Consider the following 17,579-nt stretch of genomic DNA (forward strand, 5'->3'; position numbering starts at 1 on the left):
ATAGAGATGCAAATAGATGCAAAGAGATATAAATAGAAGAATGTGTTCCCATACTAAAGAAATCCACATTCTTGAGCTGTGCACAAAACACGAGAGAACAACTCAATATGGCACATAAACATGAACCCACATAGAAGAGAAAAAAATAGATATAAGGATTGTCTACAAGAAGATTTTTTTTTTTGTACATGGAAGCGACAATCATTCCTACTAATTAGATGTCAAATTCGATGGTTTGGGGTGAATCACGAATTATAAGAGTTTTTTTTGGAACTGTCTATTCGATGACATTCTTACATCTACCAATTTTGAAATTTAAGGGACCTTAATAGTTGTGACATTTATTTACAAAAAAAAAAAACAAAAAAAAATGATCTCTATGTAGATACTCCCTTATTTAAAATAAAAAATTAGCTCAAAATCAGGTAGGATCTCGGACCATGAGCCAAGTCTAATAGACTCAGCTAAATATTATAAAAAAATTATAACAAAATATTTTTTGGTTGGCTCCCATATGGTTGACTTTAACATTGGCACTCAGCAAAGTATGAGTAAATCAGAAGAGTCCAAGTCCGCAAACTTACATCATGAAACAAGTTTAGAGCTGGTTGTTTCATATAAAACGTACAGTTACACATGTTTGGTTTGTGTGAATTCCATGAAAACTGATTCCGTTGGAAAAGAATTTATCAATCTGGGCCGTAAATCATGGGAAAACAAATTCCCATCTCACAAGGTGGGTAACAGTAAAAATAGAAAAGCGTTTTGGGTGATAATAAAAAACAAAACAGCGCCGCTCTCAAAACCTCACTACTCTCTCTCTCTCTCACCTCCCTAAGTCTGCTCTTTCTTCTCCCCCGTTATTTTGCTCTCTCTCAAACGAGAATCACTTTCGAAGTCTCAGCATCTTTAACGTTCTCCATCTTTTTCAACATCTTTAATATTCTCCATCTTTTTCAACAAGGTAAGTTTTCTTTCGTTTACTTTTTTTTTTTTTTTTTTTTGCTGGTTCTCCTTTTATTTTTGGGATTGTATACAATGAAACCATTTACCTTTTATACAAAGGTGGTCACAACTACTTACGAACGTTCGATATGAATTTTGATGGCTTGAATAGATTACAAAGTTCAAGAATTTATTTTTATAAATTTGAACTTGGTAATGAAATAATTGCAGCTACCCAATTTCACATCCGATGGTCAAATTAATGTGATCACCTTGTACCAAAGGTAAATGGTCTCATTCGATACTTTTTCTTTTCGCTCGTTTTTCTTGTATTTTTTTGTTGGAGATAAATCATATGAGGCTGTTGATGACTCCATGAGATTGATGGTGTGTTCTATTTGATCTGCATGTAATGGCAAAAGCAAATTTATCGGAACTGTGTGCTATATTTGTCAGCATCTAATGGCAAAAACAAAATTTCAATTTGATATGTGTGTTTGCTTACTTTGGGTAAATAGAACTGCCATTATAACCATAGCATAATAATTCTTCATGATAAATGCAGGAGAACATTCATTGTCTTAAAAAAAAATAAAAATTGTTGGGTACAGAAGCTATAGTTTAATCTGTAAAAAAAAACTTGGATATGGATTTTTTCTGTTATATTTTTCCTCGTTTTTCATGTTTTATTTTATTTATTTTTGCCCCGATGGAAGCAATTTTTTTTTCTAGAATACTTTTAACTTCCTAGTTCTACTGCAACAATGATTCCAAATGGGAAAAAATCAGGATTTATTTGTTTTTTTCAGTATTCCCCTCTTTATATTTTATTTATTGGATCGGTCAATGGATAATGATCAGCTGGTCTTCCAAGCTTTGGAAAACTCCATTTTTCGTGTTCAATGGGGCTCTGAGCTAAGGGGCCTGATTTCGGGTGTGAATCTCTTCATTGTTTATTCACTTTTTTATATTATATCGGTCTCTTTTAGCTGATCAATTTATCAATTATGATAAATTTATCAATTATTTCAATTTTATGAAATTTCTGGTTTCTTTATTAGTGATGATTTGTGTTAGTGAAATTGGGTTTTCTTTTGAATTCTTATTGCTCGGGTAAGTCTTATTGTTCTTCTATAGTTATACTGTATCATTTTCTTTAGTCCTTAGATTAAAAAGTAAAAGAGGAAAAAAAGAGATGGGTTATGCCTACTTTTTCCATTTGGTATGATTTTTCTCTTGGTAATAATATATTTTCTATAAAATTTTCTGAATTATACCATTCGTGCTATTGTAACTCATAATTTGTATGCATGGATTACAATTTGATTATTCATCGAGTTAGTGTTGCCTCAAAAATGTGATTTGTAATGGTAATGCTGTAGCAAAATTGAAATTGATGAACATGAGAAAACTTCTTAAGAGAAATGCAACTAGGGTAAGACACCTTCATCCCTGAAAACTGGAGAATTGAAGAATTGAAGTGTAATAGTTAACCTGATATATATGGGATTAATGATGATTTGATTTGTTTGTGCTTTTTCGGAATTTTTGATGAAACAAATGAGGGAATATGTTATGGATTCTCAATTCCATGGTGTCGAGTATAAAAAATCTTGGACCTTCTATGACCCAATGGAACTTGGATGTTTGATGTTTGTTACACCTTTTTCATAAGAAGTTATGTATTTTCATCTGTACATCCGTTTAATGCTTTGATAAATTGAGTCAAGAGTAATTAGAAAATTGTATTTCACTTACTACAAGGAATTAGCGCCTCCACGACCTTTTCAAAGACTTTGTGTAGTAAATACATATTTTCTTTAAACTCCTTATCTTCCAAGAGAATCTGCTCCCAACTTTGACTCTCAATAAGATATTTGTCGCACCTTTATTATGCATTTCAAGATTGGATATGGAGATCATGTGTTAAAGATGTATTCATGTCATAGGAATGGAAAACTATTGATAGAATTTGTATTACAAATAATTTTTCATTAATCTTACAATACTGAGAGATTAAAAAAAAAGCCGCGGATTAGTTAACCAAGCTTGGTGCTTGTATAATATAATAAAGTGAACCAAATTTATGATCTAAATCATTCATATATTTTTTTAAACATAATATGGATTGAATGTTCTAAAAAAATCATCCTAATTGGATGGATGTCGATATCTAATCATCTACATTGCAATTGAATGGCTAAAAACTAGGTATTAATCCAGATTCAGATTCCGTGAGATAATTTACCCATGGATCGCCAAACATAAGAAATTGGGTACACAAGAATTCCAGACATGTAAACCAAATATGGGAAAATCAGTATTGAAAAACTATTGAACAGGGAACTATTTACATATGAAAACTGTTTTACATATGCAAATGGTTACGCATGAACCAAACGAGCGCTAAAGTGATTTCACTGCTACTTCATAATCTTCTTCCATGCTAAGCAAAAGGTGCTTCACCTATCAAGTAGTGTGCTTTCTCGTACTCTGCCTCTGTAAATATTTATAGTTTCTTAATTTGTTTCTATTGCTTGATGCTTACAGATCACGTAGAATGATGCTAACGAGGGTGTTATGCGGTTGATTGTTGGAGGTGAAAGAGCAAATGAAACTTCGGAGTAAAAGGGATCAGAAGTAGTTAGTGTTCGTACTGAGTCGACCAGCGGAGAGGCAATCTTGAGGGAGGAAGAGTAGGCAACTTCTCAAGGGAACAGGTACTACTCTATGTTATCACAAAGGATGTTACAAAGAAACTCCAGAAGAATGTGAGGTTACAAAGATATCTTTGAGAGATTGTGAGGTTCTTCTTATAAATGTCTACATTAACCCCCCCAAAAAAGGTGTAATTATCGTTATTAATGTACCAAAAGCAGTGAAGTTGATCTGGCTGGTCTTTTTGTGGTTGCAAGACAAACCAAGGCTGGTATTATGCGAATAAAAAGAGGGCACGTAGAGAGCCTGTTTTTTAAACCTATTTTCATAAACTAATCATATTTGTGAAGAACACAAATGTGTGTGTGTGATCTGGACTTAGCTTCCAGTTGGATCTTCAGGTTAACATATAACATGTATTTATTTATGTTACATAGCCACATCTATTTATTTATGTTACGTCGCTGAAGTGGTCAGGATTTCCAAAATCAAAATTGAAAATTGCACATTTCAAGGAAATTGCCCCGTAATCGGTTGGAGTAATGCTATGAAGGGGCATTCCAATGTCCATATGTGGTGATAAGACAGAGCCAATCCCTGTTATTCTCCACCGTCCATCATCAGGAAGACACTCGATTGCCACCAGATTGAATTATGGTACACCAACACTTATAATCCGCCTCAGTGGTTTAAAAATCGTCGAGTCGGCACGGAATCGGTTGATTCGATTCGGGAATCGATCGTCCCGTGCCGATTCTCGCTTATAACCGGAAATCAGGTATCGAGTTGGCACGGAATTGGCTGATTCGATCCGGCCCAGTGGTTTAAAAATCGTCGAGTCGGCATGGAATCGGCTCATTCGATCCAGGAATTGATCATCCCGTGTCGATTCTCGCTTATAATTGGGAATCAGGTGTCGAGTCGGCATGGAATCGGATGATTCGGTCGGGAATTGATCATCCCGTATCGATTCTCGCTTATAATCAGAAATCAGGTGTGTCTAAAGACTAACCGGCGATTCGTAATGATAATTTGATGAGTCGCTAGAGTGACACGGGCGATTTCAATTGATTCGGCCTCAACCTACCCCAAGGTTGTGTAAGATCAACAGGCTGCATTGGGGTAAAAATTTGTTTTGCCATATACAAGACTACATGTGGGCTGTTTTGTGTACAAGTACATTTTGCTCTTCTCTAAGCAAATCCATGTGAGAAGTGTTCATTTACTCCTTGGGGCAAAAACCAAACTAGGGATACTTCTGGGACCCAAATTTCGGTGATATGTTCTTTTAATTTCTAAAAAAAAAAAGAAAAAAAGAAAAAAAATTCGAACCTACATTTTATGAGCATAAAAAAAAAAGAATGTCCTAAAATTGACTGGGCACCGTTCATTTTAGACAGCAAGATTCCAAGTGTTAAGGAGCTTAAAATCCATTTTTTTTTTAATAAAAAATAATCATCTAATGATATTTAAATGGTTCCAAATTACAAATAAAAAACTTATACCTGAGGGAGCAAATTATCATTTTGCTATTTTTTCTTAACGTTCATGCATAATATCTAGAGATAGAGAGAGCACCCACGAGCATGAGTGCGTGAGAGAGGAGAGAGAATTTGTGCTCATGGCAAAGGATTTCAAATCTTACAAATAGTACATATTACAATATAATATTTGAACTATCTATTTTAAGTATTTTCAAATATTTATAGATTTATTACATCTACATTGCTTTTAAAATTTTAAATTTTATAATTAGAGATAAAATAGATTTTTCAGGCTATTTTAAAAATTTTGGACACCAAAACTAACATTTTTCATACCATTTGGAGGTACATTTTAAGCACCCAACCTAAAAAGCGTACATTTTAAGCCCAAGGACTTCGTTTTCGGGAGGCATTAACCAAGCAGAAGATTTGCTGCTTATTTGAAAAGACAAAAAATACTATCATACACAGTATGTGCATAATATAGTACAGACTTTCCATACTATAAACGACCGGAGCATGACATATTTCCACCACCTAAAACAGATAATTACCCTCAATAAAGACGCTATTTCCAAACTAGTCTGCAGAAATATGGGTTTAAACCCTCAAATATTCGACTGAGAGAAAGGCATTAATGTCATTTTTGCAAAACAAAACCTCCATACACAGAGACGCGGGCGAAAGAACTCTCCAGACTTTCAAACGCCTGCTGTAAGGAAAGAAAAAACCTACGCGTTCCTTCTGATAAAATCGTTTTTATTTCTGGTGTTTATTACATTTATTAAGGTTTTGTTCTATGCTTTCAAGCTATTTTGACAATTTAGCAGAGATTTATGGATGACTTTGTGCTTATATTTTATTTTATTTGCAGTTTTTCTGTCTCTTTAGGCCAGAAATGAGTGCTTTGGGGATAAACACTGGTTCGAGCTCAAATCCAAGTAACCCAAATAAATCAGTGGAGGTATTTTTTAAGTTTCATGTTATTTCTTTTGGTTCATTGTTCGAAAGCGAGATTTTTATACTTGTTCTTATCCATTAAGGTGTTCTCTTTTCCTTGATAAGATATGAAAATTAGATGCAGATAAATAAACTCTTGATTCATTGTTTGCAATTATTAATTTGGTTGTAAATTGAGAAAACTAGGAAGCAATGGATGTATGTATTTAGGTTTTGTCTATTTAAAATCAAAATAAAGGAAATGAATGGACATTGATCTGAAAATATTGTAATCTGTTCTGTATTCTTGTTGTTTTAGTTCATCCGTTGTTGTGTCTACTGTCCTATACTATTTCAAACCATTGCCAAAATTTCAAAGATTCAAGTAATGATTTTTTTTTTTCCATCTGTAACATTTAACTTTTGTTTTTTTTGAAGAAATGTTAACTTTTATATATTAATAGTATAATTTCAATAGAAGGCATCCCACAGGCTGGGTGCTCTGAGTACACAAGTATGGGGTGAAAATAGACGGAGAGAGGGAAACAGTTTAGGGGATGAGAAGCAGAGAAAGGCAAAATCCATGGTGAGTGCATAAAAATAAAACACTGCAAATTGATGGTGGTTTCGTTCGTTAGGCTGCCTGAGATAGTGGTTGCTTGGTTTGACGTTCTGGTGATCGGTGTGACCTGTGCGAGGGTGATGTATGGTGGCAGTCCGTCCGAAGAAAACCTGCAAAAGATGAGAGAGCCAGACGAAGGATGTTGGGGGGGAGGGCTGGGATAAGACGAAGGGTGGAAGAGGAGGATATGGTAGCTTGAAAAGGGCTGAGTACTAGAGGGAGAAAAGAGACAAGCTCAAGTAAAGTAGGTAAGGGGAGAGACGATGTATATGAGAAGGAAAGAAGTAGGGGTCGTAGAGGAGAAGGATAGTGGGGATAAAGGTAGAGAGGTGAAGTTGAGCAAAGCTCGATGGGAATTTGTATATGAAAGCAGTGTAGGAGCTATGCGCAAATTTTCTTTAGTTCCTAATACATCAATATATATATATATATATATATATATATATTTTTCTTATGATATCCCCCCAAACACTTTTTTTTTTCCTTTTGTTTTTTGGTTGGAGGGGGGGTTAGTAGGAGGAATAAAAGAACGAGATTTAAAGATTTAAGGGATGCACCTATTACAAGGTATCTCCTTGCTTGGCCATCCTATCTGCTTCAGCATTGGCTTCTCTTGGGATGTGCTTGAATGTGGCCTGATGGATGAAGCTGCATAGGAAATCAATGTGCTAAAAAATGCAATATAGGCGCCAAGGAGGTTGACATTGGTGGGAGGCCCATAAAATGGAGTTACTGGAGTCAGATTCAATGATGAGTCCTTGATAGTTCAGGACTGCATGCGATACTCGTTTGACACCTTCAAGGATAGCTAAGGCCTTGGCTGTGGTTGAATCAGCAACATGTATGTGCTCTGAGAAGGAGATGAAGATTCTGTTGGAGCTTGCCAAGGTTCCAAAGGGAAGAGCCGTCCGTATTCAGGTTAAGGAATCCCAGCGGGGGAGTCCACTGGGCTGAGGTTCTGTTAGGAGGGGACAATTGTTTCAAAAGAGCATGCCAATTGGTTAGGTAGTGGGAAATGGGTATGGTAAGGGAAATTAATGCTGTAATTGAGTTGAAGATGGAACAATGACTTCTAGAAATGCCTCAGAATGTCTTAGAGTTCCTCTCAAGCCAAATACTCCAGAGGAGGGCAACAACAGACAATTGCCAAAGTTTTTTGCCTTGTTTTCCAAAAGGAGGGGAGAGGAATGTGCTGAAGAGGTTTTGAACTGAAGGAGTAACCCACTGGAGACCGAAAAAGCTCGAGGAGAGAGGATCAGAGACCTAGGGCAACCTTACAGTGAATAAAAAGGTGAGACATAGATTCCTCATCTTGAAGACACATAATGCAATGGTTGGTCGAGAGTTAGGGTTCTACCTTGAAGGAGGACCCAAACAAAGGCTTGAATTTTATGGGTCACAGGCAAAGACCAAGATTTGTTGTGGAGGGGTGCTGCGGTGAGAGTTGAAAGTGATAAGGAGTAGTAGGAGGACACCGAAAAGGTGCCATAGGGTTGGGGCTCCAGATGAGAGAATCTTGTCATTAGAGGGAGCTGAAAATAGGGACAAGCGTCAAGGGAAGGGAATTCAGAGAGAGGGATTCCTGGTCGGTGAGGTGTCTCCTGAAAATGGGGGTCCAAACCAGATATGACCCTCTGAACTCTACGTAATTTGCTATCACAGACGACTGGTTTGTAGCCAAAAGGACTAAAGAAGGGAAAACCTGTCTTGAGGGGTTGATTTCCTAGTCAAATGTCGAGCCAAAACTTGATGCTGTGGGCATTCCCCTGCCTAAATCTTATATTGTTAAGGAAGGCACTCTCACTAGAGGTAATGCATTTCCATGCACCCGAGGATCTGTGCGATGGAGATTTCGGAAGCCATCCATCATCCCCAAGGCCATACTAGGCCTGAATAACTTCTTTCCACAGGATGGGGGTGGGGGGAAGTGAAGTTCCACCACCATTTGCCAAGCAAGGCAACGTTCGTTTCTTCACTATAAGTATGACAGTTTCACCTTTATATATATATATATATATTGAAGCTGTTTACTGTGCTATATTAAATAAGAGAAGGCCTTTATATTTTTTCTTTCCTTATCTTGTCTGTTACATTACTGTTCTTTCATTTTTCCTCATGCTATGAGAAATTTGACTTTATTTTTTAATTTCTTGTTCACAATTTATACATAGATTCTTGATAGCTTCTTCAGAAAGATTGATGGATGTAAATTAATAAACAATTATCTTTTAGATTGTTTATTGATTGTGTTTTCACTTGTCCTCATTCTTTGACACGTCGATTAACATTTCAAGTTGCCTTTTTTTTGACATGTTAAACGGTGGGAATGGAGGGTGGGACGTTATGTTGAGGCATCATCCTTCCTAACCACCAATGCCCCAACCCCATTCCCCACTCAAGAAGGATAAACAGTAGGATTATTCTTTGATTTTTGAATAGAAAAGATTGATAACTATATATGTTCATTTACCCATCTCATATAGGTGGTGCAGCCCCCCACTGATGGGGTTTCTAGCCTCAATTTCAGTCCAAAAGGCAATTATCTTGTGGCCGCTTCTTGGGATAATCAGGTTTGTGGTTATCCTGTTAATTTTTGGATTCCTCTCTTATTGGGATTTCCCTTTGACCTTTACTTACAGATTCATCTTGCTGTCTCTCTTTGTCAACAATAGGTTAGGTGCTGGGAGATACTCCACACCGGTGGCAGTGTACCAAAGGCTTCAATAACTCATGATCAGCCGGTGTGTTTTGGTATTATTTTCCAAATTATACTGATCATGGGATTTTTTTGTTTTGGAACTTCATGTTTACTTGAATAGAATTTATCGGCTGGTTCGTTTGGTGTGATTTACAATATTACGGACAAAATTGTATTTTGTTTCGAGATTTTGGTGGCTAGTGTTTATGATGGATGAGGATTATTCTTGTTAGGTTTTGTGCTCAACCTGGAAAGACGATGGAACAACAGTATTTTCAGCTGGTTGTGACAAGCAAGTTAAAATGTGGCCTTTGATGTCTGGTGGGCAACCAACAACAGTGGCCATGCACGACGCACCAATTAAGCAAGTTGAATGGATTCCTGAGATGAGTTTACTTGTAACTGGGAGCTTGGACAAGACTGTGAAGTATGTCTACAAATTTGTGTTTTCATTGCCAAAAAATTATCTATTCTATGACTGCCGTAATAGGATGATTGTGCACCTTTGACTTTCGCTTGGACTTAAGAGGAATTGCTTGGTTGATGTTATCTTTTTAGTTGATCGGGCTCTGATTGCTATATTTGGCGGTTCAGTTTAGATGGTTGTGCACAAGATGTTTACAGTCTTTTTAGTGGTAATTGACTTAAATCATCAACCCTTTCGATGTATTTTGTTTCTTTCATAAACCAGGAACACTCTGTTTGTTTGATGCTGTAAATTTTGTTTATTTTAACTTGCTCTCTATTTTGAGTAAGACTTTAATATAATCATGTAGATGTGGGAGCTATGTTAGTTTAATTAGACTGGCATCTGATTTATGTTTTTTGAGAGTAGGACGTGCAGCTCAAGTCGTCATGTAGGATTCGAACCCAAGACCTATAATCCACACGCCTCCATGACAACAATTTAAGCCATTCTGATTTATGTTTTTTGAGATTCTTATAAATAATATTTCTGAATTATTGTATTTTAAATGACCAAATAAAAGTAGTCTGGCCACTGAAATTTTTCTTGAATATTAAAAGAAAGTAAAAAACACTACACATCGACCTTCGCCTAGCCCATCTATTTAGATACTATTGAAGGAAATGATAGCAACTAGTTGATTGGCATTGCTCCATAATTTTGTGGATTCATGAAGTTACTGAGGAAATAAATACAAAAAAAATCAATGACAACTCTTCGATACTTTGACTCGTGAATTATGATGTAAAGAACTTCTCTTTCTATCATCAATCTTCATGCCTACGAATCTGCATTGACTTGTTTTTATGCATATACCCGCACAAACAAGCATGTCTATCAACTACTGCCGTGTGTTTGAACTTGTACATTGTGCTATCTCTGTCAAAATATTTCTAGTTGTTTATGTGTCTCTTTATACGAGGGGGGATTTGCCAACATACTTTTCAATGGGTGGTGGTGAATTTTGTTGACGCATTCTGAAGTTTTTGGAATTATAATTTCCATTTACTTGAGAAAATTGCTATCAGGCGGGTGGTGTTTATCAATTGTCAAGTGCAATAACAGATTCCCTCTTTCAGTGGGTTTGCTTTGATTGGGAATGATGCATATTCATTGGACTTACATTAGGCTTCGTTTATCATTAGATGTCTAAGCAATTAAAACACTCCAGCTCAATGGGTTAATTTGAAATTCGCCCTTGGAAAATGATGAACACTGTTGATACCAAAAGTGATTTGCTCTAGAGTTTAAGTCCAAATATAGGTCAAATAAAATCACAATCATTTTGAAATTCGTACTCATTGATCGTATGGCTCTGGTTATGTTATGCTTTGTTTATTGTTTTCAATGAGTTGTGCGCAAGAATCTGATGTCTTGCAGAGAATTCATTTTTTGCTGGCTTTGTCAATTTATGTTGAAGTACATGAAGAAAATTCGGTCAACAGGTTCATGACTTAGAAAGTTGATTCTCTTGAAATCTGAGACTACTACTCATTGACTCCATGAGTGAGTCCAACTTCCATGTTTTGCCCAGCCACCTAGGCGGCCGGAAGGCGGCCAAAACGTCTAGGCGGCCAAGGCGCTGCCTTAAGGCGGGCGCCTAAGTGGCGCTTCGATGCAGGCAGGCAGAAAAGGGCTTGGGGACGCAGGCAGTGCCTCGATGCAGACAGGCGACATCTCCATGTAGGCGGCATCTCGGCCTTGGTATTTTGGGGATACTCCACCCAAAAGGGGGAAAAAGGGTTTTGAGGAGCATTCTGGTCCCCCAAAACCCGTTTTGTGTATTTTTGAGAGAGAAACTCTAAATACTTAGATTTTGAGATTTTTTCTGAGACCGAAAAAATTTCAACATCTTTGATTTCTTGCGAAATCAAAAGATATACTTCCTTATACCTTTCGGAGACTGGAGTGGTTGTATTAGGGGACTTTTCGCGACAAAGATCACTGGTTTGGGCTGATCTCTGTTTCATTTGTAAAGGTTACTGCATTATAATAGTTGAATTAGGGTTTGGTATTTTTTTTTTGTATAATATGTTATACTTTGATATTCTTTTATTTATTTTTTCTTTTGTGATATATTTACATGTATGCAATTGAAAACTTGAAATATTTTGTGAATATTTCCTGGTTTGCAATTGAAAAGTTCGATTTTTTTTGAAAAGCTTAGTGCATTTGATTTTTTTTTTGTGTAATGTGTTATGATTTGATATTCTTTTATTTTTTTTGTTTTTGATATTTTTACATGTTTGTAGTTGGAATATTTGATGATGTTTGTGTCTTTGTGATAAATTAAGGTTTTTTTTTTTCGGGGTTTTGGGCCCTAAAATTGCCCTAAGAACTCCCTAGGGGGCCTAAACCCCTGCCCTCAGAACTCCTTGGGCTTCTAGCCTGTCTAGGTGGGCGCATCCGAGTTTTTGAACATTTGAATTCTGAAATCCCTTGTGTTCACTTGGCTTCCTCTAGTTCACGAGTTACCTGCCTAATATTTCAGATGAGTATGTCATCTTTGCATTTGAGAAGACTTATCTTGCAGTCTTGTTAATTCTTTAAATGTGATTTCATTATGCATGAAAATCCTTGTTTGGGTTCATCCTATACTGTACGAGCAGCACAGTTTGGAATTCTCATGCTCATCGATTGCGATCTTCTAAAACTCATGCACCATTATTTCATGTGCCTTTTCTATGCTGAAAAGTGAACAATCTTGGACTCATTTCAATAGTTGCACACTTTAGCATCATGGAGCTTTTTTAAACTCATGAGCTTGCAGCCAATGGCTACATGCTTGTGATGAATAGTGGTAGTCATTGCATTTCTATTAACACCAGGCTAAATGGCTTAACTTAAAGTTTGTTAATAGGTTACTTCTATTTTGTAACTTGTAGTATTCATGAACCCTTCTAAATAAATTATTTTCTTCCTTTTCTTACATGGTTTGGTAGAAGAATGACAATCTTTTTCTTAATCTCATTATCTGCAACTGTTTAACATGTTAATTCGGTGTGCCTTTTCTTTGTTGGGTTCGCTATATCCTTACTGTAGGCATCACTCCCTTGTTTTCTCTGGATTGTGATGAAATATTAACTGCTATTTATTTATTTCAGGTATTGGGATACTAGGCAGCCAAACCCTGTGCACACTCAACAGCTTCCTGAGCGCTGTTATGCCATGAGTGTGCGACATCCTCTGATGGTCGTGGGAACTGCTGATCGTAATCTGATCATTTACAATTTGCAAAATCCTCAGGTAGTCATCTCTGACCTTATCAATGTTCGTGATGATTAGTATGCAACGTATGCTAATGATGATCCTCAAGTTAGTATTGCATTCCATGTGTATTAATTACTACTTTTTTTCCCCCTGAATTTGAATTTGAGCGAAACTAGAAATTGTAAAGACATTTCTTATCCATTGCCTCCGTAAATTTTGTCTCTAAATTATATAGATGCAGTTTTTACCATTGGAATGCCCAGTATAGGTGTTGATCCTTCTCTCACTACCTCGGAGTTGTGACCTTACATGGATCAGATAATGATATCCTGCAATGCAAATTGGGAAATAGTTACTTTGTTAAGGGCAAATTAGGAAATACACAAATTTGTTGCATTGAAAAAGTAACATACTAAGAAAACAAGAAAATTAGGATATACACTCTTAGGGCTGGCCTGAATTTTAATCAGTCATGGAAATTGTTGATTGCTTCAGCCGCTTTGTGGATCACTTATGTACCCTGCTCATGCTTTGGAATCAGTTCTCTTTCTTATGTTGTTTATCTTCATATGCATGTGCATAGTTGAACAAAGGACAATTCATCAAGTAGATGTTACTACATAGCTTCCTTTTATGTATAGGTCCGTAGTCAGAGAAGGCAGCAGGAGCTTGAGTTGACCTTCCCCATTGTGCTATAAGTTGTATCCTTAGTGTGTTTCCGCTATGATGCCACTATGGTGTTACATTACAGTGTGCTTCAAAAACATTCATCCCTTAAGCAGAATTTATTGATCCCTGTAATGTAATGGACCGTTCTCTCTTAAGATTTAAACAAGTGTTCTCATTTATTTCCAAGGTCTTTGGAGCTTGGAGAAAGCATTTATGAGATGGGGTTAGAGTTTAGAAGAGTGGGTTTGGTAGGTTCTGGCTTGATGTTTGGTTTTGGAAAGAAGTGCTTAGAGATGAATCTTGTTAGTTTGGCTCATGTTGGGAGCATGTCCCAGGGATTGCTTCAGAATGGTGTAATATTATTGTTTTACGTTGATCTTCTGGACGAAGACCTACTGGAGCTAGGTAGGTTTTTCTTTTGTTTAGGGGTTACATACTAAAAGTTGGTGTTGGTAAGAGGCATTGGAGGTGGACTAGTATAGGATGGTTCTCTTAAATGTGTTGTATGTGTCAGAGGCCCCGATGGTGCGCCCCTTTGGGTGACTGTTTTCTGCTTGATAAAATCTTCTTTGGAGACAATCTTCAGCATAACCACGTCTTGATCGGAATTTTTGCCTCTTGTGTTTGGCAATTGAGGGGGCAGAGTTTTAGGCCAACAATGCTACAATAGTTTTTAATGAGCGTGAGGAATAATTGGTGCTTTTCTTTGATCTCTTTATTTTCTGTTGGATGCTGCTGGGTGTAGTGGCACCTCTCATTTGATGCCAACTTTTGGTCCATTTATGATAGAGAACTGATCCTCTAGGTCACGCACAGTTCACTGACCATTAAGTTATAATCATTATGAAAAGTGGACAATAAATATTTTAAAGGCACCCCACTAGTAGTTCATGCTGATTAGAGGAAGAACTGGCAAATGTATATTTAATGAGCTCTAAATCTTGGGTTCTGTGTAGTGTCTTTTTTGTTAAGTGGGAGGTTTTGAGTTTGAACCTAAATGAAAGCAATTTCAATCTGTCTAGCCAAAAAACGGGTTGGTGGAACACCTGATTTGAGAAGGGAAGGCTATATTTCTCTGTGAATCCTAGGGTACAATGGTGTAAATGGCCAATAGGAACACTACACAATTGCCTGGCCGTTTCCTTGAGAACCTTTGCCTTCTGTGATGTGGGACTGTTAGAGGATTGGGCTTAAGGTATTTGTGGAGACACAAACCATCTACTTATCTAAACTGCCTATGAACATGATTTTCTATTGCTCCTAGCATATTTCAAATCTATGAAACAAAATTCTGATTTTTGTTTTTATTTTTATGCTTATGAAACAAGTTCTGCATTTGCTTATCATACAAGCAAGTCCAGTGTATGAAATCCTTTAACAGCTGATTCTTTTTTGACATTTTAGTGGATTGTTTTCGATCATTTGAATCTTCATGCTTTTGAGTTTTGGTCATAGCAAAAGCATTCCCAAACTTATCTTGAGTTATTTCTTATCATTGTTAGTTATATGTTGATTGAGATCCAGTTATGTTTTGCTTTTGATAATTCATTACCTGGTTTGGCCTCTCCCACATTTACCTATGTTATTTAAAAATTTGGCTTATTGGACATTCATTTTGTCACTTCATATCAAAATACGCCACATCTGATTCATTTTTTTTGTTTTTCTTATTGATTTGGTTTGTTTTATTTTTTTTCTTTTTCCTATATGCAATAACGTGGGTGTTTACATAAATGTCTAACTAGACAGAGTTTAAGAGGATCACTTCACCACTAAAGTACCAAACTAGATGTCTTGCGGCATTTCCTGACAAGCAAGGTATTTTGGTAAGATTCTTTCATTATTTTAGTTTTGTTTGGCTTCTCAATCAGCTTGGTATGAAAGTTGGCCCTTGATGGAAACTACTGGTTGATGATAACATCATGTTCATAAACACAATTACTAAAGTACAATATTACATAAGAAATTTGATATCTGATTTCAATTATGTGTTTATGCCCAAAAAATGGGACTTGGGGAATGGAATAGGCCACCTAGCCTTTTTCCCTTCCCTTAAATGGGATGAATTAACAATTTTAACCTTCACGTAAAGGCATTTTTTGCCATCCGGTGAACTTGGATTGAGGCGGCCAAGGCAGTACCTAGGCGGCTGCCTCATGCAGGCAGGCTTCTTTGGCTGCCTCAATGTAAGCAGCTGATGAGCTCCACCCTTCCTTGTGGCAGCCGCTTAGACACCAGGTGGGGTGCCTTTGATACACTTTTTGGAGGCATCGTGTTGGTGGGGAATTTCGTCCATTTGACATGCACACCTATATGGAAGATCTTCATATATATCCAAATCTCAATTATGACGGGGCTTTTTTTTTAGAACAAAGTTGTAGTTTTCCATCGAGAGTCCACTGGAAGTTTTGGTTACCTAAGGTCCAATATCCTATTCGATGTTTTGGGTAACAAGGGCATGCTTAGAAGGATGTCATTGCTAATGCACATGAAGATCCTTATTGCTTCATGTATCATCCTTCTTGTGTGCAAGGGGAAATTGTAGTACCAGAAGAGGGGGAACCACTTCGTTTACTATTGAGTATTTGAGTATTGACATTAACACTTTTGTGATTCATTTTATAATCTGCCTCCACCCCCTCTCCCCAAAAAAAAAAAGTGAATCATTTTTATAATCTGCCTCTTGTTCAAACGGAAAGAAGCGTAGATACGAAAGGAAAGAAGGCCAATTCACTTTTCCTGAGATGCGTACTTCTTCCACAAAATTTTTTCTAGATCTCCACATACCTAACTTAACAGATCTCCTAATATTCTGCACATATACGAATTTTGTTTAGGACATGTTTTTGAATAACCTCTTTCCGATATTTGTTATGCTTAATTGCTTATTTTCCTCTTTAGGTGGGTTCAATAGAGGGCCGAGTCGGCGTGCACCATCTGGAAGATTCACAGCAGAGTAAAAACTTCACTTTCAAATGCCACAGGGAAGGCAATGAGATCTATTCAGTCAACTCTTTAAACTTCCATCCTGTATGTTGTCTTCTTGGAGTTGTAATTTCTTAGTTATGCCGACGTTTTCCTTTTTGATAGTCTTTACTAATGCATATTGCTGCTCCCTTTCTTTCCCTGCTTCAGCATTGGTGCTTGTTCACAATTTTTTATTTTTTTTCCTGCTTTTCTGTTGTCATAATGTTCATAATGTCCTATTCTCTAGTAGTAGAGGCAAATACCAAGTTACCAACTACCCATCGTAACTTTCCTTTGAATCTTCACCTCATTTTGTAGATTTGAGATACATGGCTTCAGTTGTTTTGGAACCTCTATTGCCTACCTTGTGCATGGATGAGGTTTTGCATTTCCAATAATCTATAACCCTACATTAAAAAAATAATGCCTTTATTTTAGCCTGTATATTTTTTTTATTTTTGTTTTTTTGGAGAGAGTTTGACTGTTGCTTATTTTGTTTTATCTAAACAAGTAAATCAAATAAGGCTGCCCACATGTTAGGAGATCCTATGCAAAAAGGGCTATCAAGTCGGGAGCTTGTACTAAAATAGGTTGAAGGCCCACAAGTCCTTAAATTGGCCTGCAGTTTTCCCATTTGAAGAAGTTAAATTTCGGTGTTTTAGCTTCTGTAGTTCATTTGAAGCAAGTTTAATATTGATTTTTTTTAGCTTCTAGAACTACTTTTAAATGAAGGGCTGTTCATGATCCAGCAGCCTATGGTTAGTAGCGAGGGGCACAAGGGAGCTACCAAGCTAGTAAAAACCTACATTATCGAGCTATTCTTAAAATTGTATTTTCATTTCTCTAGCATGTGAATGAACATCTAAGCGAGCTATTGTATGTGTCACGAGAGAACAATCCCAACCAGTGGTTTAAAAAAAG

At 36.7% G+C, this 17,579-nt stretch overlaps 1 protein-coding gene across 19 annotated transcripts in view; it reads left to right on the forward strand.

The window, feature by feature from the left end:
- Positions 1 to 784: 784 nt before the first annotated feature.
- Positions 785 to 17,579, forward strand: part of RAE1 (Transducin/WD40 repeat-like superfamily protein) — a 29,021-nt gene continuing 12,226 nt past the window's right edge. For 2 of the 19 annotated variants that reach the window (XR_016054927.1, XM_088865844.1), the window contains exons 1-8: positions 5,623 to 5,876; positions 5,962 to 6,051; positions 9,132 to 9,218; positions 9,321 to 9,389; positions 9,580 to 9,773; positions 12,917 to 13,058; positions 15,437 to 15,517; positions 16,593 to 16,721. Coding sequence is in view for 13 of the 19 variants with exons in the window: in XM_088865844.1 (XP_088721970.1) it covers positions 5,986 to 6,051; positions 9,132 to 9,218; positions 9,321 to 9,389; positions 9,580 to 9,773; positions 12,917 to 13,058; positions 15,437 to 15,517; positions 16,593 to 16,721 (768 nt within the window). In the remaining 6 variants the exon portion in view is untranslated. Of the gene's footprint in view, positions 965 to 1,176; positions 1,230 to 3,495; positions 3,666 to 5,445; positions 5,877 to 5,959; positions 6,052 to 9,131; positions 9,219 to 9,320; positions 9,400 to 9,579; positions 9,774 to 9,861; positions 9,982 to 12,916; positions 13,059 to 15,436; positions 15,518 to 16,592; positions 16,722 to 17,579 lie in introns of those variants that run through there. The other 17 variants (XR_016054932.1, XR_016054928.1, XM_088865846.1 and 14 more) reach the window with 16 other exon arrangements.

The sequence above is a fragment of the Amborella trichopoda genome, chromosome 4, assembly GCF_054954075.1.
Source record: "Amborella trichopoda isolate Santa Cruz 75 chromosome 4, AtrichopodaSantaCruz75HAP2 v2.0, whole genome shotgun sequence".
Taxonomy (NCBI): Eukaryota; Viridiplantae; Streptophyta; class Magnoliopsida; order Amborellales; family Amborellaceae; genus Amborella; species Amborella trichopoda.